The 26,442-nt window shown below is 37.3% G+C and overlaps 1 protein-coding gene across 3 annotated transcripts in view; it reads right to left on the reverse strand.

The window, feature by feature from the left end:
- Positions 1-26,442, reverse strand: part of LOC139968040 (tRNA (34-2'-O)-methyltransferase regulator WDR6-like) — a 57,694-nt gene that overhangs the window by 20,454 nt on the left and 10,798 nt on the right. For all 3 annotated transcript variants that reach the window (XR_011793210.1, XM_071972345.1, XM_071972346.1), the window contains exons 12-16: positions 24,483-24,668; positions 21,679-21,840; positions 21,014-21,088; positions 19,627-19,809; positions 12,876-12,939 (exon numbers count right to left, since the gene is read on the reverse strand). Coding sequence is in view for 2 of the 3 variants with exons in the window: in XM_071972345.1 (XP_071828446.1) it covers positions 12,876-12,939; positions 19,627-19,809; positions 21,014-21,088; positions 21,679-21,840; positions 24,483-24,668 (670 nt within the window). In the remaining variant the exon portion in view is untranslated. The remainder of the gene's footprint in view (positions 1-12,875; positions 12,940-19,626; positions 19,810-21,013; positions 21,089-21,678; positions 21,841-24,482; positions 24,669-26,442) is intronic.

Consider the following 26,442-nt stretch of genomic DNA (forward strand, 5'->3'; position numbering starts at 1 on the left):
AAACTAGACCTAATACTGGTTATTGAACAAACTTATGAGTGATTGTCCTCTGCAAAAATTGGGCAAGCGAAACTCTACACTTGTAACTAAAAATCTCAATGTCTATTATCTAAGTTCAGGACACAAGAACATTGTTGCACGGTCATGATAGTCACACTTCACAATACAGTAGGCCTACGACTCCACATTCTTAAAGTTGTCCACATTCAATGTCAATGTTGAATAGCATTGTAGATGATTCTGTATCCAACACACACACAATTGACTTCCCGATAGTTTATTGAACAACACCTGGGCTGTTGGTGGTCATCACTCAGTCAATAATTCATATGGTGCCATGATGTGCTCTTCAGGCATGCAGGGATTATAAGTTGCAACTACCACCTTTCAAAAAAATAAATTTGTAAGCATTGGAAGGTTTCCAGTACAGTTTAATTTAGTAGAAAAAAAGGATTAGGAGGGACACTAAAAGTCCCCATCAAGGACCCAATAGAGAGAGAAAAAAACTGAAGACACAAACACTCAGACCCGATTACAATGCTTAGAGTGCTTGTCCAAAGCATTCTTAAACCCATTGACACTACTTGCAAGTACAACTTTCTCAGGCAAACCATTCCACTCATTCACAACCCTATTAGAAAAAAAGTTATGCCGAATATTAATCCTACTATGTGACTTTTGGAGTTTAAGACAATGACCTCTGGTACAACTACTGTTAGCAAACATGAAAAAGTCGGTAAAGGATAAATTGTCGAAACCATACACAATCTTGAAAACCTGGATCAAGTCCCCACGTAACCTCCTAAGCTCCAGTGTGGTGAGACTTAACAGTTGTAACTGCCTATAATAAGGAACACTCTTTAAGGAACTAATCATCCTAGTAGCCCTCCTCTGGACCTTTTCAAGTACTTCCTTATCCTTAGCAAAATATGGGTTCCAAGCCTGCACAGCATACTCCAGATGAGGCCTAACCAACTACTTGGTCCCCATTGGAGCCCATGCATGTTTATTATGTATAAATATACAGGGTTTCCCCCACACTATGTCCCGTACGTCACATTTTGTCCCGTATGTCACATTTTTAAATTTGATAATTAGATTTGCAGTGAATATTATTTCAAAATTTTTGGGATGGATTTTGTTGAGCAATGTTCTTAATTAGAACTTTAGAGAATATCACCAAAAAAAAATTGTTCCTCCATATCAAAATTTGAAAAAAACGGGTGAAAATTGTGACGTACGGGACATCGATATTTGGACACTAGCTAATTAGCATATTTAATTGATGAACCCCCAAACATAATATGTCAAAATTATTGGAAGGAATGGTGTATCATGTCCCACATAACTCATATTCAATTAGTTCATATTGCTGGCAGGGAAATAGGATTCCAAATGTCCCGTACGTCACACTGCAATTTAAATTTATGCAAATTAGCAGGCTGTAATTGCTTGAATAGGCAAAAAATTTCAAAAAAATTATGAAAATCTGAAACTTCAAAAATTCAGCTTTGACATGACACCAAATTTAGGGTGCTCCAGTAAAGTTTGAAATTTGGCTTCTAGGGATACAATAGCTTGGACCTGCCCTAAAGCAGTGTGATGTGACAAACAATAAATTGAGAATGACACAGGCTGTCCTGAAATAACGTATGACCTCAACAACAGGCTTCTTGTACTAAATGTGATACAGCAATATACTAAATATGTCATATGTCCTTGTTGAAATATTGTGTAAACACATGGTTTTCACAATTTGACCCGTGGTGAACTCAAACGACCATTGACCTCCGCCCACAACATAAGGCTTCTTGTACTCAATGTGGTACAATTACATACCAAATATGCAATCTGTCTAAGCTTCTCTTGCGATATTATGCTTAGGAAGGTGCCTTAGTGCAGAGAGACAGCTCAGAGGGGAGTGAAGTAACTGTTTGGGGTTTGTAGATTTCAAATGACCTTTTTGACCTCCACCAAAATCAATTGGCTCCTTTTACTCAATGTTATACACCTTCTTACCAAGTATGAGATCTGCCCAAGCTTCCCTTCTAGAGATATCATGTTTACAAGTTTTTTCACAATTTGACCCCTGGTGACCCCACATGACATTTTGGCCTCCCAAAAAACACAGGTTTTGTGTACTCAATGTGGTTCATATACATATTGAATATGAGATCTGTCTAAGCTTCCCTTTTTGAGATATTGTGTTTACAAGGTTTTCAGAATTTGACCCCTGGTGACCCCAAGTGACATTTGACCTCCAAAAAAACAATAGGCTTCTTGTCCTCAATAAGGTTCTCCTACATGCAATATGAAATCTGTCAAAGCTTCCTTTCTTGAGATATTGTGATTACAAGGTTCTCAGAATTTGACCCCTGGTGACCCCAAGTGACATTTGACCTCCATAAAAAGTGACGGTGTCTACATCTCAAACTGTGAAAACCACTGAGCCAACCATACACCCTCTCCTAATAGTAACTTTCTTCTTCAAACTAAATAAACCTCAAATTATATCAAACTGTGTAATGTGTAATATTTGAAATATCCTAAAACATTTTAATCAGATCTGTGATAGGTTCTGTCTGTAGAAAATATTGAGTGGCTATTTTCCTGGCTTACATAATTTGTGTAATTTGAGTCACTGCAAAGAGGAGGAATTTGCCATAATTTGGAACTTATTGGGAATGACCTTTTACCAGGCACTGGGTTCATTTCCAGTTGATGCCAGTAGACTGGACCACTGAACCATTATCAACCATACAAAGATGTCTACTGAACAGAAAAAACTACCTTGATAAAATTCAAAACAAAACAAAATCAAAACCTTCCTTCCTACATCAAAGATTAACTATTGTGTAGTATTTTTGGTATCAAGAAGAGATTGCCATGAAAAGGCAGTAGGCACACACAAATAATGACATTTTGACTGTAAATAAAAAAATATTTGTCTTCTTCAAATTGATCAGTCTCCCACCAAAAAATGCACCTTTTTTTATTTTTTTCAAAGTATACATTGAAAACATTTGTGAGGAATATCTCATGTTAATTGGCAACACTTTGCATTAATGTAATTAAAAGTCTACACTCTGCTATTGATTTTCATACAGTCAACTATGTGATGACTGTTGTCATGGTAACATGCAAACACTTTGCACATTTTGGAAAGTTTTATTGCAATAGAGATGGCAAATTGTTGGTATCCTATTAATACCAGCTGCGTTTATAGCGCTCTTGTTGAATTAATTCACAGAAATTCTGCCCGGATCCGATGTTCAAACACACCGTAGAATTACAATTAATAATGAAGAGTCTACTTTAGAGTTTCCTTGTTTTGTGAGCTACTGTACTTCAAATGTCAACAAAAAAAAAAAAAAAAAATCGTGTATCTGTTGGTAAAGAATTAGATTCATATTAGAAGGTAAAAGAATATGATGGATGAATTAAGATAGTGGATATCTCTCCATGTATTATTTCATGTACATTTATACCGAAAATGTTCTAGAAGCACACAGGGTAAAAGTCATTAAGTTAAGGCTGTTATGGAACACTAAATGACATAATCTGGCAGAACTAGGTCTTGAAACGTGACTTGTAATTCGTTTCTACTGATAAAATAAAAAAAAGCATACTGTTGTAGACTCTTATAAAGTCATATTAAAGCCCATCCAATTCTCCCAACCCCCCCCAACACCACCTCCAAGGAAAAACCCTACCTCCCCCTTCTTCTCCATCCCTTTACTACAAACCTCACCCATGTCTGTACAAAACAAAAAATTGAAAATACAAACATAGTAGGAAATATTCCTAAAATTTGACATTCACTCTGTCAATCAACCTTTCAATTAAACCCCCTAAAAACCCTTGTCTTTTCTTCAAAACTTTAGCGTGTTTATGCTGTATTTGCGCTGCCTGGATCATGATTTCAATTCAGTGAGCTAATTTGAATCACAGATAGGCATTGGATCCCTTCGGAGAATATACCGTCATATAAACTATCAGTTAAATGCAAGTTTGGATAGTGAATCATTTTGAAGTGCCCAGTCAAGCTTGCGATTCAAATATTATTTACAGGAGAGGCAAAATCCACTGTAACCTTAAAAGTTTCTAAACCTATTGACGGGTTGGTGTCATGAATGACTGAATCCTTCCCTCTCCCCTGATTAGATTCTATCAGTCCTTGTAATCGAAAATCAACATTACAAGTTGACTTCTTAACGATAAATTACTTCTTAATTGACTTGCCAGCAGCCAGAATATTTTTCGGGCTTCATAGCTTCCTCCCCCCCCCCCCACCAATCCCCAAAATGAGGATGATTCTTTTCTCTTATTGTAAATTTTGCGGGTCTGCGAGACGAAAGCTATTCCAAAGGGAGACTTTTCTCGCTGATTATCAAACTGCCAGACGCAGATATAATATTGATATCTGTAGAATGCACATGGTGTACCCTGCATACTCATCCAGGTCACTTGTAACAGATGTTATCTTATTAACAACAAGATTATTAAATGAAAGATATATTACAGATCTAACACATCACAAGAAAGGTATATAATTGTTCACAGGATATCAACACCATATTTTAATGACAAAAAGTGCAAGGCTCAGCTGGTTAAAATATGTGGCAGGAGGAGGGGGAGGGTAGAGGGGGGAGGGTAGTGTCACGAGCAATTTCTATTGGCCTGGTATCCAAAACAATGAATGTTTTGTGTGTCTTGTGATATATGCTAGAGAACGGTTTCGAAGGGTAGAATCTCCACAGTACCGTTAGGACGCATGCCACTTATAGACACTCCGTTTCATAGGGTAGCTATCGATTTAGTGGGTCCGTTAGCTCCAGTGTCAGATCGAGGGAATAGATATGTATTGACTTTAGTAGATTATGCTACGAGGTTCCCAGAGGCAGTTGCTCTGCCTAGTATTGAAACAGAGCGTGTAGCCGAAGCTCTACTCGAGATATTTACTAGGGTGGGGTTTCCCAAAGAAATTCTGACCGACATGGGAAGTCAGTTTACTTCCGATCTCATGAGGGAGATAAGTCGGGTATTGCAGATCAAACAACTAACCACTTCACCTTACCATCCAATTTGCAACCGCTTGGTTGAGAAATTTAACGGTATGTTAAAAAAAATGTTAAGGCGTATGTCTGCTGAAAGACCACGTGATTGGGATCGATTTTTACCCGCCCTGCTGTTTGCTTATCGTGAGGTCCCCCAAGAATCACTAGGATTCTCTCCATTCGAATTGTTGTATGGGAGGACGGTCCGAGGGCCAATGGGTATCTTGAAAGATTTGTGGACGGGTGAAATAGAGGAGGAAGAAGTTAAAACTACCTATCAGTATGTGATCGATTTGAAAGAAAGACTTGAGGAAACATGTTATTTGGCTCAAAACGAGCTGGCCAAGTCGTCTAGTAGATACAGGAAATATTATGACGCAAGGGCACGTGATCGAAAATTCAATGTCGATGACCAAGTTCTAATTTTGTTACCTACAGACAGTAACAAGCTAACTATGCAGTGGAAAGGGCCTTATCATATTGTAGGAAAGGTAGGCAAGTACGACTATAGAGTCAACAAAGAGGGAAAACTCAAAACATTTCACGCAAACTTACTAAAGAAATATTTTGTTCGAACATCCGATCGAAATGTTGATATTGCGTCAGCTGGGAGTGTGTTAGAGGAGCAGAGTGGATCTTGCACAATCATTGACGAAAATAATTCTGAAACAGATAAGTTTATCATAGTACTACCTCATTCTAAATCAAAAGAATGTTTTAGAGATGTCAATGTGAATTCAGAGCTATGCGAAAACAAAGCAAAAGAGGTTTCGCTTGTATTGTCTGAATTCAGAGATGTGTTAACCGATACGCCTGGTCGTACGAATTTACTTGAGTATACGTTGCCGTTGGTAACGGATGAAGTTGTAAGAAGTAGACCGTATCATCCAATTCCATTGAGTACGCAAAAGGTTATAGAGGAAGAAATAGAGTACATGTTAGAAACTGATGTTATTGAAAGGTCTTATTCGCCGTACGCATCGCCAATAGTGTTGGTTCGCAAAAAAGACGGGTCAAACAGGTTTTGTGTTGACTTTAGAAAGCTTAACAAGGTTGCTTTATTTGACCCCGAACCTATTCCCAGTGTTGAGGACTTGATGGCAAAGGTATCTAAGGGGAAGTATTTTACAAAAATAGATCTATCAAAAGGTTATTGGCAGATACCGGTTGCTGTAGAAGAGAGAAAGAAACTAGCTTTTGTAACTCATCAAGGAATGTATCAATTCAAAGTCATGCCTTTTGGTGTTGTCAACGCTTCTGCCGTATTTACGCGTATGATGCGCAGGCTGCTAGATGGGTTGCAAAACACTGTTAACTACATCGACGATATATTAATGTTCTCCACAGATTGGGATAGTCATGTAGAACTGATGGCAACAGTGCTTAAGCGTCTTAGGAGCGCCGGACTTACAGCGCGACCAACAAAGTGTTTTGTTGGTTATTCATCGTTAGAATTTTTAGGTTACGTGGTTGGGGAAGGGATCTTGAGCCCTCAGCCCGACAAGGTGCAGAAGGTTTTAAATGCGTCGATACCTACTACAAAAAAGGAAGTGAGATCATTTATGGGACTTGTTGGCTATTATAGTCGGTTTATACCAAACTTCGCGGCCATTTCAGCTCCCTTAACTGATCTCACGCGAGGTTCTAATCCAAACAGGGTTAAATGGGGTTCTTCTCAGGGTGCTGCATTTGACACGTTAAAATCTAGGCTAGCTTCCGCACCAATCTTGCACCTACCCGACATGTCGAAACCATTCATTCTTAGATGTGACGCTTCGGATGTAGGGGTTGGGTCAGTACTCATGCAGGAAGAGGATGGTGTAAAGTACCCAATATGTTTCGCCAGTAGGAAGTTAGAGAAGTTAAATATGCTACCATCGAGAAAGAATGTCTAGCTGTTGTTTGGGCCATGGAAAAGTTTCAGATTTACTTGTACGGGGTTGAATTTTTGTTGGAAACGGACCACCATCCGTTGGTGTACATAAATAAGGCCAAGATAAAGAACAACAGAGTGCTTAGATGGGCCTTATGTATTCAGCCATTCAGATTTGTAATTAAGGCAATCAAAGGTTCAGAGAACTATGGAGCGGACTTTTTAAGTCGTTGCCCAGCTTGAGAAGTATATGTTAAATGTTCTGTATGTAACTCGCTGGTTATAGAGTATTGAGCTCGTTTCGTATATAAGTTAATTCTGTGTAAAGAAAAGGAAGTTTTATACTCTGTATGTTCTCTCGTAAATTATCTTAAGAAGGGGGATGTGTCACGAGTATGCTTGACGCAAGTCTAACGACTATCGTGCAGCTGTATAAATTTACTGATGAATATTCATTTGATGTCTGTGTTGCTCACGAAGTTCAAATTAGTAACATACGACATTCTAGTATATGCTTTGTTTAATTCACTGATTGCTCGATGGGCATCAATGGAATTTGTGCAAGTCTTTGTTTAGATTAATTTGCATAAAATGCAGGTAAAGGATTGGTATGAATAGGCGGGGTAAGCAGGTCAGGGCGTGGTATTCGTGTTTGGTATAGTATACTTGGTGTAAGGGTGCTGGGTGCACCACAGCAGTTACTTGTTGCAGTTGGACACGATGTCCGTTGGGCGACGTTAGCCCGCAGTACTTCACTATTCTAATATAGTATATGTAGGGGCAACTTCAGTTCCCCGCTGGTGAATTCGTGGCAATTTATATATATATCTTGTCATATATCGTAAAGGACGTACCGAAACGTGTAAAAGCCGGAAACTGACCGAATTCCATAAGTGTCTCATTTTCTTATGTATACTAAGTCAAACCTTACTATGCAGAAGAGGGAACGCAACTAGTTAGTCGTATTCTTGTTTCTTATTTGAGTGTAGCGAGGCCGGAATATGTTAGAGATTGGAAAGCACATATAAAATATATTTATGAGGAGTTTGTTAGTATCGAATGTCTGTATAGGGAGGGCATATTGTAAATAGGTGATAAGTGTTAATAAGGTGTAAAATAATGGGATCATACAGCGAGATCAATGCATGTTTGATATGTTTCATATTGCCGATGTAACGTCTAATTTGTGTGAAATATTTGTTTATACAATGCGTACATTTTACGTTGTGTTTCAGGGTTTTTGCCCCTGGTTACGAGGACTAAATAAAACTCATAGAAAAGACACACGCCATCCGCCTGGAGTATTTACGTTGTCCGGCGAATAGTTTTACCCTACCCGTGACAGGTAGAGGGGGGAGGGTAGAGGGGGGAGGGTAGAGGGGGGAGAGTAGAGGGGAGAAGATGATGCAAGAGGATGGAGGGGAAAGGAAGGAAGGTAAAGAATGGAGGAAAACATTATATTGCTTCGTATAACTGTGCACTGTATGATAATTATAAACACACATTAAAATTGTGATGTTAAATCGTAGGATTATTTTCCCTTTAACTATTCTAATAATTTAAAGGTTCCCAGGGTAAATTTCTCCAAGAACTTTTATTAGATTGCCCTCAGAATATGGCTCTTGGCAGCTTAAGTGTTTCTCTCTAACCAAAGTCTTGCCTTGCTAGACCACTGTTCAATGTATAGTATACCAGACGTCATTCAAAGTACGCTGAAATTTAGTGAAAACTACTGAACAGCCAACAAGAATAGAATGAATATTGAATGGTTATTTGAAAAAAGATTTCCGGTACAAAGAATCTCTTTCCTGATTTTGTAATTTCTCTTTGAAGATTTATGACTGCAAGAATCTTTTTCCTGTACAATAATTCTTTACTTCTACTTTTCAAAGAATAACTCTTTCGAACTGTTGGTGCACATCACAGTGGCTGGGAATATCTGTGTGGGTACAGGGACACTATCAAGTATACTTTGGGGGGGGGAGGGGTTCATCCCCCAGAATAAAGTCAAGGAGCTCAGACCCCAACACTGACAGACAGAGTATTACAGAAATTCCTAGTGTACAGTAGATAACTGTATCACGTATTATATACATTACAACCTAAGCAGTACAAAATATTTCAAAATTGTTTCAAAAATTGCCAAATTTAGCACCATTTTGCATTATAAGCATCATCTGTTTTACCAAATTTTCTCAAAACGGAGGGGACCCCTTCCCCTAAGACCCCTCCCATTGATGAATTAATTATAGAGCATCCTCCCACCCCACCCCAGTAGAAAGAATGAGGTTGCACTCTTGCTTGTGTACATAAACCTGCATCACTGCTCCACAAAAGTGAATGAAAAGATAAATGATTAGGAAAAAAATATTAGCTATAGGTCATTAGTATAGCCCCTAAATATGCTAGAAGGTCTGATTATGGCCACATATGCTCATATGCTTTTTTTTTTTGCATGTTAAAATTTGAGGCCCATTAACTAATGACCTACAAGAACTATAATGCATTGAAAACCAAACAGAGTGTACCTGTTCACAGAATTTTCTAGTTTCTTGGTTGACAACACAGTTATAGAAGTTATAGTCCTAGCGAAATTAATTCAACTTTAACTTTTGCTGTTAACGACTGATATGCTCAATGGTATGTACGCCACCGCTGACTGAGTACCTTCAACAGTTCATATTGTATTTACATAATGTCATATGAAAACACTTGTTCTGGGTTACAAAAAGTTATAAAACAAACAGATTTTCACTGTCAACCTCTATAGTGTTGTATCATGTTATGAAATAAATGCAAATTTCTACACTGCTTTCTGGCCTATACCTTTAGCCTAACAATAACAACCTTTTTGGCATTTGTCACTTTCTTCAACACTAATCTATGGTCACAAATATAGCTTTTTAACTGCAACAAAATATACCAAATACAATCCATAGAAGATGATAATAATAAATAAATATGATTTCCCAATATATTCATGATAGGTGTCACACACTTGTGTCTAAAACACACTGCTCAGTGACTATCCACACTCATGTCTAAAACACACTGCTCAGTGACTATCCACACTCATGTCCAAAACACACTGCTCAATGACTATCCACACTCATGTCTACAACTCACTGCTCTGTGACTATCCACACTCTGTCTACAACACACTGCTCAGTGACTATCCACACTCATGTCTAAAACACACTGCTCAATGACTATCCACACTCATGTCTACAACTCACTGCTCTGTGACTATCCACACTCTGTCTACAACACACTGCCCAGTGACTATCCACACTCATGTCAAAAACACACTGCTCTGTGACTATCCACACTCATGTCTACAAAACACAGTGCTCAGTGACTATCCACACTCATGTCAAAAACACACTGCTCTGTGACTATCCACACTCTGTCTACAACACACTGCTCAGTGACTATCCACACTCATGTCTAAAACACACTGCTCAGTGACTATCCACACTCATGTCTAAAACACACTGCTCAGTGACTATCCACACTCATGTCCAAAACACACTGCTCAATGACTATCCACACTCATGTCTACAACTCACTGCTCTGTGACTATCCACACTCTGTCTACAACACACTGCTCAGTGACTATCCACACTCATGTCTAAAACACACTGCTCAATGACTATCCACACTCATGTCTACAACTCACTGCTCTGTGACTATCCACACTCTGTCTACAACACACTGCCCAGTGACTATCCACACTCATGTCAAAAACACACTGCTCTGTGACTATCCACACTCATGTCTACAAAACACAGTGCTCAGTGACTATCCACACTCATGTCAAAAACACACTGCTCTGTGACTATCCACACTCTGTCTACAACACACTGCTCAGTGACTATCCACACTCATGTCTAAAACACACTGCTCAGTGACTATCCACACTCATGTCTAAAACACACTGCTCAGTGACTATCCACACTCATGTCTAAAACACACTGCTCAATGACTATCCACACTCATGTCTACAACACACTGCTCAGTGACTATCCACACTCATGTCTAAAACACACTGCTCAGTGACTATCCACACTCATGTCCAAAACACACTGCTCAATGACTATCCACACTCATGTCTACAACTCACTGCTCTGTGACTATCCACACTCTGTCTACAACACACTGCTCAGTGACTATCACACTCATGTCTAAAACACACTGCTCAATGACTATCCACACTCATGTCTACAACTCACTGCTCTGTGACTATCCACACTCTGTCTACAACACACTGCCCAGTGACTATCCACACTCATGTCAAAAACACACTGCTCTGTGACTATCCACACTCATGTCTACAAAACACAGTGCTCAGTGACTATCCACACTCATGTCAAAAACACACTGCTAAGTGACTATCCACACTCATGTCTACAAAACACTGCTCAGTGACTATCCACACTCGTGTCTAAAACACACTGCTCTGTGACTATCCACACTCTGTCTACAACACACTGCTCAGTGACTATCCACACTCATGTCTAAAACACACTGCTCAGTGACTATCCACACTCATGTCTAAAACACACTGCTCAGTGACTATCCACACTCATGTCTAAAACACACTGCTCAATGACTATCCACACTCATGTCTACAACACACTGCTCAGTGACTATCCACACTCATGTCTAAAACACACTGCTCAATGACTATCCACACTCATGTCTACAACTCACTGCTCTGTGACTATCCACACTCTGTCTACAACACACTGCCCAGTGACTATCCACACTCATGTCAAAAACACACTGCTCTGTGACTATCCACACTCATGTCTACAAAACACAGTGCTCAGTGACTATCCACACTCATGTCAAAAACACACTGCTCTGTGACTATCCACACTCTGTCTACAACAAACTGCTCAGTGACTATCCACACTCATGTCTAAAACACACTGCTCAGTGACTATCCACACTCATGTCTAAAACACACTGCTCTGTGACTATCCACACTCATGTCAAAAACACACTGCTAAGTGACTATCCACACTCATGTCTACAAAACACTGCTCAGTGACTATCCACACTCGTGTCTAAAACACAGTGCTCAATGACTATCCACACTCATGTCAAAAACACACTGCTAAGTGACTATCCACATCGTGTCTAAAACACACTGCCTAGTGACAATCAACACCTGTCAGAGATTACAATAAGTTAAGGTTTCACAGAAAGGACTTGATGTCTAAAATACCTCTGATGAGATGACGGCATTTCTCCGGCTTACCGTCACATGACATCCCAGGTGCTTGACCTAGTAGCTCAGATATGATTTACTATTAATATTTTAAATTATAAGCAAACAAATGTAAGTATTAAATCACAGGTGTCTGGGAATGGATTTCACCAGCCTTGAACCCTTTAACACAAGAGTTGTGTCCTTTCTGGCAGATGACAAAACAAGATATTTGAGTTTTTACCCATCCAATTTAATGAAATACTTAGACAGAAGGCATACGAGAAAAAGGTTGATGGTTTTACTATATTTTCATATGATGGATTGAACATTTATTCAATAAAAGGAAGTTAACTAGTTGGTATGAAAACCATGGAATAATTTTGTTAATGTTGTGATTATATTTCGACATGAAATATTGGCAGCTAAATAAACGTCACTCTTATTGGATTTATACCAGTCAGAATATAAATGAAAAGAAAAAAATAGAAGAAACGATGGGGCTTTATTGGAAAAACTCATGTTTAACAACGGATGAAAAGCAAATATGATAAATTGATTAAATACACTTCATCGATATCCAACCAAGAAGAGCGACTAAACCAATGTAAGAAGTCAATTCAAAACCCACCTGTTCTTTTTAATGAGAAAATTTTTCCGATGAGGGATCAACGACCTTTTTTCCACCGAACAAATACAAGAGAAAACAAGCTTTGATGTTGTGACTTACCATCTGTGAGATGGAGTTGACCCAAGAAGCAGATGCAGCGAATGACACGACCATGGAGATGAGGCTAGAGGAGCAGAAACAGGGAATATGTATTTAATAAGTAACCTTTATAAGGTGTATATAATTTAAAAGTCAAAGGTCAGCTATATAACACCAGGTACAGATAGAAATTAATATCATGGTCAATCTTGTATAAACTATAACAAGGATATTTAGTATTAATTTCAATTTGCTTGCTTTTGTATTGGTACATGTACAATAGTTTTACACTCCTAGGGATCATGTAAGGAGGGGGGGGGGGGCGTTGGGAGCATTGAGAGAGCTAGGTCAGGCCACGGTGACAATGCCACAAGGCCCACTTTTTGAAGTCTTCATTTTTGCCTTAAGTATATTATTGAAATGAGAATACATTTTTCCCTCGCATATTATCCAAGATATTTTATTACTCCATATATCTATATATCTATATATATATATATATACAGGGACGTAGCCAGGGGGGGAGCAGGGGGAGCGACCGCTCGCCCCCTTTCAGTGTCGATTTTTTTTTTAAACTGTCGTTTTTTAGCATGGTATATTGTCAGTGCTCTTTTGATCTTGAATACTTGTCAGCTCCGTTAACTCGATTGTAATCGTAGTAACATTCACACCTACTGATTCAACTACTTACTTAGTTTGGCAGATGCAATTAGCTAAATTTAGCTTATAGCCAATTACAAGCCTACAGTTGGCCACTGTGTAATAAAATACATATTGCCTACCTAACCGCACTCTATGGAATGTCACGAACTGTATGCACAACAACGTCGACAACGTTCGTTCTATGAGTCGTCCTAAGGTGTTGCACGAACAGCATGTTATGAAGATAAGCTAGCAATCGTACGTAATACGCACTTCCTGTAATAATTATTACACTGCTAATACACTGCGATAACGATATTTGTTTTTAGGCCACTGCATATCTGGCAATATTACAAAATATGAAAGTTTATATTGTCCATCAGTTAAGTTCGTCAAATGTATTAAAGTCCAGACATTGGACAATAAACAAGAATCATCCTACTGGAAAAATTGTAAAAGAGCACTATGTTTGTCTTTCTGATATATTATGTAAAAGAACATGTAAAAGAATTCAAACAGGAAACAAAATCTGCTGATTATGATATCATATGATCAGGGGCGTAGCCAGTATGTAGAACTGTAGGCCCGGGCCTACATTTTTTTTGGCCAAGTTATCTTTTTTTTAAAAACACCCATAATTCAAACCGATAAGCTTGCTGGGCGAGTTTAAGAGTCTATAGACAGGAAAAACTATTGAAATGAACGTAGCAAGAAAATGGCTAAATTAGGTGACCTATTCTTCTGTCATCTAGGCTGTCATTTCTATCGCGTGCCGTTTCATTCAACACTCTACCCGCCGAAAAAGACTAGGATCCGATCTTGTCAGTTTTTTAACATGTAGTTAAGAACCCGTTTACGCAGATAATATTTCAGTTGAGAAAACAGTTGAGAAATTTGCATCAGATTGCAATCGTCGGATACCTCTCGCCTTCTCTTATTAGGCTAACTTAAACATTTAATAGCTACAGTTGTATCAAAGACAATTACTGGCTATAGTTGTATCAAAGACATTTCAGGCCTATCTTTGTATCTACAAGTATCAGAAGATGAAACGTAAGACTACTCTGTACATGTACCTTGCTAATTTTAAATACATTATGTAGTATTGAATTACGTACTATTTTAACTCATTTGTTTTTTAGGGTTTGAAAGTGATATTGAATGAGGTGTCTGAAGTTAGCAAGAGGCCAGGGAACCAGAATGAACACTCGGGAAGGGCCGTTTCCGGCCATCTGGGGGGTTTGTAAAACCAAAAATTTTCTTGTACGCTCCGCGCCAACCGATGGTGGCGCTCCGCTCAGATAGTCGTGCCTACAACTTTGAAAATCCATATCAATCGCAAAAAGTGCTCCCCCCTTTCAAATTCCTGGCTACATCGCTGTATATATATATATATTATTCCAAGATATTTCCAAGATCCAAGGGCTGTAGTCTGGGCCTGGTAAAGAAGGGGGAGGGGGGTTGTTAGAACATAACTTGGTTTTAGATCCTGGAATAAGTTACAAGCCTTTCAGGTTCACCCACAAACACATATGACTAGCTTTGATTAGACGATAAAGGTTTCATTCAGATCCATTATTTGCTTTTGTCTTTGTAATGACCTATACATTTGTCCAACTAGAATATTCAATGCTCACCCATCATGAAAAGTGAAGGCAGGTAGCCGTCAAAATACGCTTGTATGGATAACAAATTACTCATCTGTCGAGAATCATGAAAATCTCCAAATCCTTGGAATTTTCAAATCAACCTTTCATAAAGGGCCTCTGCATTCCGCTTATCAGTTATGCTATTAGAATTCATTTTAGAAGTTTTTAAACTATCTTGGTGGTTTTGCATCTCCAAATGTCTATCTAGATATTGAGGGGAATGAAATAAGACAATTAATTGTTTCAGTCAGGAAAATTAGTTTGAAGGTGAAGGCAAAATAATGCACGCTGAAGATAGAGCATGAGTGACCAGTATTTGACTTTCTAGCATATTTTATGCCAGTACTGATGACCTAAAAGGATTTAATCACTTCATCAACTAGATTTGAGAGATTTGTCTGAAAGATTTGTGGAACCTCCAACACTTGAGAAATAAATATCCTTGGGAATTTCAAGTACAATCAAATCATGGACGTTTATTAAAGGCCTTTACATCTGGCTTACACAAATTATATTCTTTTGCGCAGAGACCTTCACTTAAAGTGACTGGTTCATGAATTTGATGTTTCTCAACAATTTTTTATTGCCTGGTCAATTTTTCTTTTTATAATGTTAATCACATGCTAACGACAAAAGTGAAAAACTTTAAAATCTTGACTGAGCCACACTATGAAGTATGATCTACAATAGACAACCTAAATGACCTGTATTGCAATGGGAACATTTTAGTATTAAATACCATCAAAACCAGAAATGATGCCCTGCCAAATTTTATATTAGAACATTCAAATGTAAAATACACACCAAGCATATTGTACCTTATAATAAGGTGGATTCACATACCAAATATTTAGTGTATGAGTGACTGCATCAAAGTTGTACTTGGGGGTTATTCTGAATAAATTAATTCAAGCTATGACCTTTGTGGACCTCAAATGACCTTTTGAGGCATTGACCACCCCCAACAAAAAGCAATAGTGGTGTTGTCCTCAAACAGCATGTAAACATATATCCAGTATGAAGTTTACTCAAGCTTTACTTTTTGAGTTATCATGTGACACGATTTTCAAAATTTGACCTCAAATGACCTTTGACATCCACATGAAACAGCACAGAATCAAAACTGGATGATCAACTAAACTCGAACCGCTGCCTGAATGGAGCCATCCAATGGCGTAAGGTTTAATTTAAGTTCTGAGGTGTAGTCTGCTATGTATTTTTAACATACCGATGGACGACTGTAGGTAGAATTCTTACCAGAAGTCTTGATAATACTAATAGATCATCAAAAACTGAGAATTTGTCATTTTTCTACAGCTTTTCCAGTGTTCAAGAAATTCACCTTTAAAATATACTAAATATGTCGAGTGCTCCTTTAAGACTTAATTGACGGTGCTCTTCAGTGTTCAGTTCAGGTCTAACTAAATGTTAATGTTAATCCATTGTTTTACAAATTCTAATAACTCACCAGCACCATGTTCTTTTAACGTCATATTAAAACAATAAAGAACTCTTGAGCGTCAAGAATTGTAAGGAATTATAAAATATTTTATGGGAGGTCGTAAAAGCCTTGTTTTCCCCCATTGAGGTTTATGTTGCATTTGAGGAACTGATAAATGATATGTGTGCTAGACTAAGCTGTCCAGCCACTTTGATTGATGAGCCACAGATGTTTATGATGCAGGGTCAGTTCTGAATTAATAAAACACTCTAAAGCGATTCAGCTGCAAACGTATCAATTTGATTGTCTGCCATTTCTTCAAAAGTGCCTTCAAATATAAATTCTATCTGTAAAATGAGCTTATCAGAATATGTTGTGTTCAAAGCAGGCAAAGGAAAAACTGTTGAGGAAAGTACAAAATCAGTTCATGTTAAGGTCATGTGAAGTCATGCATTTTCCTAACTCAAGTCTATCACTCGAGTCAGGGACGTAGCCAGGGGGGGGGAGCAGGGGGAGCGACCACTCCCCCCTTTCAGTGTCGATTTTTTTTTAAACTGTCATTTTTTAGCATGGTATTTTGTCAGTGCTCTTTTGATCTTGAATACTCGTCAGCTCCGTTAACTCGATTGTAATCGTCGTAACATTCACGCCTACTGATCCAACTACTTACTTAGTTTGGCAGATGTAATTAGCTAAATTTAGCTTATAGCCAATTACAAGCCTACAGTTGGCCACTGTGTAATAAAATATATATTGCCTACCTAACCGCACTCTATGGAATGTCACGAACTGTATGCACAACAACGTCGACAACGTTCGTTCTATGAGTCGTCCTAAGGTGTTGCACGAACAGCATGTTATGAAGCTAAGCTAGCAATCGTACGTGATACGCACTTCCTGTAATAATTATTACATTGCTAATACACTGCGATAACGATATTTGTTTTTAGGCCACTGCATATCTGGCAATATTACAAAATATGAAAGTTTATGTTGTCCATCAGTTAAGTTCGTCAAATGTATTAAAGTCCAGACATTGGACAATAAACAAGAATCATCCTACTGGAAAAAAATGTAAAAGAGCAATATGTTTGTCTTTCTGATATATTATGTAAAAGAACATGTAAAAGACTTCAAACAGGAAACAAAATCTGCTGATTATGATATCATACGATCAGGGGCGTAGCCAGTATGTAGCACTGTAGGCCCGGGCCTACATTTTTTTTTTGGCCAAGTTATCTTTTTTTAAAAACACCCATAATTCAAATCGATAAGCTTGCTGGACGAGTTTAAGAGTCTATAGACAGGAAAAACTATTGAAATGAACGTAGCAAGAATATGGCTAAATTAGGTGACCTATTCTTCTGTCATCTAGGCTGTCATTTCTATCGCGTGCCATTTCATTCAACACTCTACCCGCCGAAAAAGACTAGGATCCGATCTTGTCAGTTTTTTAACATCTAGTTAAGAACCCGTTTACACAGATAATATTTCAGTTGAGAAAACAGTTGAGAAATTTGAATCAGATGGCAATCGTCGGATAGCTCTTGCCTTCTCTTCTTAGGCTAACTTAAACATTTAATAGCTACAGTTGTATCAAAGACAATTACTGGCTATAGTTGTATCAAAGACATTTCAGGCCTATCTTTGTATCTATAAGTATCAGAAGTTGAAACGTAAGACAACTCTGTACATGTACCTTGCTAATTTTAAATACATTATGTAGTATTGAATTAGACATTTAATAGCTACAGTTGTATCAAAGACAATTACTGGCTATAGTTGTATCAAAGACATTTCAGGCCTATCTTTGTATCTATAAGTATCAGAAGTTGAAACGTAAGACTACTCTGTACATGTACCTTGCTAATTTTAAATACATTATGTAGTATTGAATTACGTACTATTTTAACTCATTTGTTTTTTGGGTTTAAAAGTGATATTGTCTCAAGATAGCAAGAGGCCAGGGAACCAGAATGAACACTCGGGAAGGGCCGTTTCCGGCCATCTGGGGGGTTTGTAAAACCAAAAATTTTCTTGTACGCTCCGCGCCAACCGATGGTGGCGCTCCGCTCAGATAGTCGTGCCTACAACTTTGAAAATCCATATCAATCGCAAAAAGTGCTCCCCCCCTTTCAAATTCCTGGCTACGTCGCTGACTTGAGTCACTGCACTGTTTATATGTCTGTAGATTATTAACTGTACGATCTTTTTTCAGTCTTGTCATTGTAGCAAGTTCACGTGACTTTATGACTCGCTCAATGCCTACCATCACTGGTGCTTCGGTCAAAAGTCTGGCTACCATATTTTTGTTTCTTTTTGATGATATATCATTTGAAGACATTGAAGAAGCATAATGTATTTGATTAAATTTTACTACAAAATGAATCTTAACAGAGTTTTATATTTGTCTCTGAGTTTAATAGTTAGTGACAGCTGATCGGTGAGGTACATAAAGAAAATACAAAAAGAAATATTTATAAATTAAAACTGCAAGATTGCAGCACCATATGTTATAACAAATAAATTGGTTGAACAAACTCTTATGTACAACAGCTATGGAACTAAACACAGACGTAGAAATGCATACCAACAACGCAATCTGGAAATTTAAAAAGGCTTTAGGCTTTGAGAAATTACCCAGATTTTCATGGAAGGCGCATCGGGTAAAAATTCTGGTTCACAGAAAAAACACAAAAATCAATTAGAAAAACATACTATCTAATATCTCGGATTTCTCTTTGTGTTGTCTTTTTGTTTCTACACTAACCACTTTCTCTTTTGAATTTTTAATGCATAATTAAGATATGAAACAAAAGAAATTAAGTTTGCCAATAAAGTCCTCAGAGAGGATCAGAAACCACACCAATTATTTTTTCCAGACTTGTGAATATATGAAATGCCAAAATAGATATCACCATATTTAATACCAATATCTAAGTTATCCATTTTGTTGAACCATAAATAATGAGCTCTTAAATTCTTCAAAATATCAGATGATTTTAGGATTAGTTTCAACACCATCTTGATCAATTTTTACCTTTAGGAGGACATGTCCAGAATAGTCTTTTCCTGTTGAATAGATGACAACCTTCTTGGTTTTGATGTATGCAAATGTAGTCTGATCCTGGGTGTGCACAACTCCCCATGACCTATGACCTCCACCGCAATTTACCTTCATCAGTGTCTCATTGGTTGTTGCGTTGTGCACCACAAAATATGCCTGTCGTTATGAACCATACAAAAGGTACAGCTGAATTTCAATTTCATTTTACATCTTTCAAGGCAATTCAAAACTATTAAATATTACAGACAGCTAAATCAAGACAATGAACTGCACAGACATTAGCTAACAATGTTCTATTAGTTACTACCATCATAACTGGAAAAGTATTCAACTTAAAATTTATTTCATAATCAGTTTTCGTTTGTTGAATTTACTTGTATATAATTAAAAGACCGATAAATAAAAAGGCCAAAAATTCCAGGGTGGTAGACATTTATGATCCAATCAACATTCTCACCCTACAGAAGAGAAAAGGATAAATATAACATGACCTGCCATAGTTTCACAACTGATGTACTCCATATAAATGTTTTTGTGTCAATTCACTCATAGCATGCTGAGTATCTCCTATGAGTTACAGCCTGTACAACCTCCATGACCTAACCTCATTTATGCCAATTCTGGATTTTATGGAGTTTATATGCATACCTGGATAGCCTCTAGTTACAACATCTATGTAATGCAACCGTTTTTTTCTTTCTTTTTTGTAGCAACACACATTACAGGGAAGAGAACATGTGTTGTGTGTTAATCTCATTCAAACTCTGTTGAAAATTTGCGAAAAGCTCTTTTCTTTCCAAGATGAGCACATTTGAAGGTTTGATAAGTCTGGGGAACTCATTAAATATGTGCAAACTATGATGTGGAGTGTTGCGTTCATCAAAATTTCTTATTTATCCTTGAATAAAGTTAACCCCTTATAACAAGTCCACATATATCATTTGAATAATGTGATGTTCCTTTTTTCAAAGAAGACAATAAAATATTTCAATAAATCACCTTAGGCCCACAAACCTGTGTTCAGTGTCCTTGAAACAAAGGTTTCGGAAACAAAGGGGTAACATAACAGAAAATTAGGCAGTCACTCCCTTAACATCATCAATGGACATAATTAGCTAATGTTTATTCATAAATAAAAGTAGAATTGAGAAAAAAACAATGTTTCATCTTTGATGGGAAGTGCAGCTATTTTCATGATTTCTACTGCTTAATAGAGTGATTACAAAAATGTTGCTCATAGACCTTTAAACCAAGGTCAAACTTAAATATGAAATGTGATCCTCTAGAGATGTGAATGCAATGTACAAGATTCTAATATTCCATGGTTAAAGGATGAAAACAAACAATTGAATATCCTCACCGAATGAAAGCCCATGACAAGTAGGTCTGAGGATGTGAATATAAGTTTCTCTAGCCAATCAAAACCCTTTTGAACCTGCCGAAAAAAAAAAACATGAATTGAAGACAGTCAAGATTAACAATAATTGCAACATTTTCAAAAAGGACTTGGCAATTACTTAAAAAGATCTTTAAAAATTGATTAGTCTAAATATTGGTCTATTGGAGAAGCTTCATTTCATCTTGTTTCTTAAAAATGTAGAACATTTCTATCTTATCCCTGCTAGAGAAAGTTCTATTTAAAAAATGAAGAAAATGGAGAATTTTTTTTTGTCTGGAAGTGTTATTCAATTTAAAGCACTTAATGAATACACCAGTCTACAAATCAATTGCATAAATACAACACGGTTGCCTTCACTATTCCTATTGTTGATTTTGTTGTTATTGTTGTTACAATATGTTCAAATGAATCTAATCATCAGAATCTTCAATGAGCTAGGTGAATCTTGAAAAAGACTCACTGATGTGCACATAACATAAAGCAGTGAGACTTATCAGAATTGTTGAGGATGGACTTTTAGTTTTTTCTAGTTTTGTTTTGCTTGTTTTAGATGCTAGCATCCTTGCGAGCAAGGGGGATCGATGGAATCAAAGTGCCGTTACTCCTAAGAAGTTAGCGAGCCGTACCTTAAAGGTATGTATCAGTCGTAGCTTCCATCCTTCAGTGACAGAATATTTGCGATAGGTTCCATCACGGCCGGCACTGTATAAAAATCCGTCGTGCTGTGCAATGAACGAGACGCCTGTTTTACCGTGGATTGCAATATGACTGTCACATGGGTCTTCTGACTGTAGCCGAAATAATATTAAGAATGGAGAAGATGAGTGACTATGTAAACTATTTTTAATACAAATAAGTATCACCATAGACAGAATATAATACTTTATATAAATAAAAAAATATGACATATTAAAAAGTTTCAGGAAAATCAGGTACAAATAAAATTGTTTCGCTTTAATCGTACACATTTTGAAAACGTGATGGTCTCCTATCACAAATGCTCAGAAGAGTTTTTTGCATCAATCTTCAATCAAGCTGACAGGTTCTTTAATTGGATTTGAAGCTTTTCTCTTTCTTTGAATTGTAAAAGCCTCCTCATCGATTGTAGACAACTTGTTCTACATACATAACAATGGAGATTGCACCCCTGTAGACACTCTCTCAGCATGGGATGGCTGACATGGTCCACAATCGACCTCTTTTACAAAACGGGAACAAAATTAGCATTCTTCCAAGTATTTGTTTCCCGTAAATCTGTTAATATATGTATTAATTCAAAACGAACCAGCCATCAGCTGTAAGATCAAGACCTGTGCATTAACAGGATTTCCCCTGGGATTTCTCGTATGAGAGGCGGTAACTGCTTTGTGACACATGAGGGCGTGTGAACGTACCTTGGAGGCGGGGGGGGGGTTGTGGGAAGATGGTCGTATGAAAATTTTCTTCAACATCTTAATGTCAATCATACTAACAATAAATTAGATAAAAATGCTATGTTAAATAAGCAGAACTCTTACTTGTTCCTTTAATTTACTGTTCACAGCCAATTTTCCAACATCAGATGATGGCAAAGGGTTAAATAAGTTCAATTGCGACCATTGCATTTTTCGATTCCTTCTCTGAAACATGCTTGAACAGAAAACTAGTTAGTTTATGCTCTTGCTGCACGACTGTCACGAGGGCATCATATTGCAGTATCGCCAAATTTGCTTAACTGTCAAACAAGTACCAATAAATAACAATATCATAGTCGATGTGACTAGTCTAGCCTCTTACTTCTCTCAAAACATTTTCCTTTGCAACACACCCCCCAATTGTGATTTCCCTCTGCTGGTTGACACCCATAACTGTTTAAAGCCTAAAGTCATATTTACTTTCCTGTGATTGATGATTTGATTGTCATTGATTGCAACAACAGCAGACATACCTTTATCAAAACCTGGGAAACAGCGTGGTAGGGACGAACTTTACTGTCAGATTCTATCCGAAAAATTAGTTACTAATCAAATCTTTTTTGTTTTTGGCTGTTTTGTGGCGATTTGTTTACGTATGTATAGCTGCTTCCGTGGTGTAGTAAATGTCTCTGGGTGCGCTCTTGATTATTATATCTAGTTACTTTACATCCGCTACCCAGACTGTGACCCCTGTGAAATCTTGTCAACACATAGTTTAGGAAACGCTGGTCTACCTTATTTTCCAACCAAGATTTTGGACTGAAGTTGTCATGGTTAGCAAGTCTTCATGTTATTAACCAGCTTATTTCACCTCATTGGATAAGAAAGATCTTACAGACTGTACTGTAAATTATATGATAAATTTGACTGATTTTTATCAGTGAATAGGAGTATGATATTAAAGAAAATGGTTTAAAAGCTTAAAATGTGAACCTCATCCAGAAAGTTTGGTTATCCATGTAGAATCAATTTAAGATTGTTTTCAAACAATCAATAAAAAGTTTGCATCTAAGATAATAACTAAGTAACTTACTTTTCAGCAATTTTTGGAGGCTTATGAATTTTGTTCCTCACAAAATGCTGAGAACAATTCCATATATGTCATTACTAAATACCAGTGTGGTAAGGTTTCAAGATTTGATTTAAAGAATAAAATGCCACTCATCTCTGTGTTCTTGAAGTTGCTTGAAAAGTCTGCATAGACCATTGCTTTAATCTTTTTACCATGGTTACCATGCTTTTCAACAAAAGACATTCCAGACTTTTGCATGACCAAGACCATGTTTTCAGGTTTACTATGAAGCCTACACACTAATGAGGACCTATCGTTAGGATACCTATAGTAAGTCTAACCATTTGTAACTCTTGCAAACTGTTCGATACACCACTGTCATAACATTGAGGATAGGGGGAGGTCTCAAGAGCCATGGGTCCAAAGGATCACATGCCATTGCCTAACCTTTTCATCGATATGTTAAGCATATCATCTAACCCAGTAAGGTTAACCCCGATGCCATTCACTGGATTGCTTCCAGACTAGGTCACTTTTTTTATTCAAATCAAAGAAGAGTAAACATCCAAACCTGCGCACTTGTGACAGAGACAGTCATTTTTTTCGAAAAGGAAACCCTTTATGAAATAGACACGAAAATACAAAGAAGTGTTCAAATAAGGATTAACTTCCATTTTCCAGACCAAAGTTCAAATTGAAGGACTTTGTAAAACCCAGGAAAGAATTTTTTCCTTAGTTTTAGTTCAATATCATGGACTTTCAAAGACCCAGAAATGATTTTTTTTTCTTTCTTTTTCCTTAGTTTTCCAGACTTGACCCATTTTCCAGAGAGTGAGGTAATTGTGTTATACCATATATCTCTTTCCCTGTGACTTTTACAAGAACATCGTGGAACCTCATGCACTAAGTCACCTAGGACTTAATTGTTAGATATATATAATAATGCATCTTCAGTAAATCCCACCTTGGAGCCAACTCCATTCCTGTAAAGGAAAACTGATCCCCTTTTGTCTCCACATACAAAGCCAACGTCATCCGGGAGAATGGTCACAGATGTCAACCAGCGATGACGAGAATGACACAGAATATAATCGCAAATTTTAGTCAGGTCAAATTTCCCATTTTCATTCTGCGCTACCTTCCACCATATCTACCAAAGAGAACAAAACAATCAGTAACTTTGATTACCAAAAAAAATTATGTAAATATAGAATCTTGAACTTAGCTATTTACACATGATAATGAGATGTTAAAAACTATTGGCAATCTGGTCGAAACCAATAGTCATTGGTTGATTGATTCCCAATCATCAATTACTTGGCAGATTTTCTGCATAATTTGTAGACCATACTTCAGAGTAATTTTTTATGCAAGAAATATTTGGGGAAAAGGAAGAATTACTGGTGGCAATACAATAATTAATGTTATATTTGGTAAAAATAATGTAATGTCTATCTAGACTGTCTTTTTATTTTGAATAACTTAACAACATTTTTGTCTCATTTGTCTCATTGAATATGTTCTCATTTGATTCTGTCTTTGCTGTGTGTTTTTCTTAGTATGATGCATGAAGCTAAATCAATCCTGCAATAGTAATTCCTGCTTCAAGTATCAAAAACCTAGGAGAGGTGAGGAAAACCTAGTAAAATTCAAACTGTAAGATCTCTATTTTATTTACCCTCAATCCGGGTAGCAAGGTCTGTCGGAACTAGCAACTAAAAAGTTTGAGACAGTACAGACATGAAGACTTGACTTCTAATAATCTTGTCTTAATAAAAAGACTACACTCTAAAGTACTGTATCTGCGAAAAAGGGAATGAACTGTGTCAAAGTAGGATGCTGAGGGGCCTGCAGCATCTTGCAGCTAGGCTGCATAGGATGTAATCTTTTGTACAGACGTGAAGACTTGACTACACTCTAAAGTACTGTATCTATGAAGAAGGGTAATAAGCTGTGTCAAAAGTAGGATGCTGAGAGGGCTGCAGCATCTTGCAGCTAGGCTGCAATCTTTTATACAGACATGAAGACTTGATTTCACTCTAAAGTACTGTATCTATGGAGAAGGGTTATAAACTGTGTCAAAAGTATAATGCTGAGGGGCCTGCAGCATCTTGTAGCTAGGCTGCATAGGATGCAATCTTTGTACAGACATGAAGACTTGACTACACTCTAAAGTACTGTATCTATGGAGAAGGGTAATGAGCTGTGTCAAAAGTATGATGCTGAGGGAGCTGCAGCATCTTGCAGCTAGGCTGCAATCTTTTGTACAAACACAAAGACTTTACCTCTAATAATCATATCTGAATAATGACTATACTCTTCAGTACTGTATCTGTGAAGAAGGGTAATGTACCTGTGTCAAAAGTAAGGACAATAATCTTTTGTGCTCTGCGAATTCACACAATAAGCACTGCTGATCTTCCTAGATAATCTCTACTCTTTGATATCTGATTCAGCCTTGCTGCAGGGGATTTTGCAGCTGCTGCAGCTTTCTTTTTTTTACAGGTTGCCTAACAAGATGATAGCAAAGTAATCATCAAGTTGATTACTTGACTAAAGGTTGTGCAGGCTGGTCTGAAAGAAATATTTCATTCAAACAACTATACCATTGCCAGACCTTTCTGTGAATATTAATACCAAATTTCCATTTAATTCCCCATGTGCATATATTTTTGTTGTGATATTAATATTTTAAGTTGTCACATTTGTGTTCAACATAAAAGTGAACAAGAGTGATATCACACTGATCAAATTATCAGGGGGAATTTTAACCAGATATTTAATATTTCAAAAGTAAATTGGGAAAGAACACTTAACTTAAGTCATTAAATATACATCAGAGAGTCAGCAGATAACAACTACCAAAAAAACAAAAACATTTTTTTTTTTTCCAAAGGACTGCAATTGAATAGAAGACACCTTTC

This window comes from Apostichopus japonicus, chromosome 5, assembly GCF_037975245.1.
Source record: "Apostichopus japonicus isolate 1M-3 chromosome 5, ASM3797524v1, whole genome shotgun sequence".
Taxonomy (NCBI): domain Eukaryota; kingdom Metazoa; phylum Echinodermata; class Holothuroidea; order Aspidochirotida; family Stichopodidae; genus Apostichopus; species Apostichopus japonicus.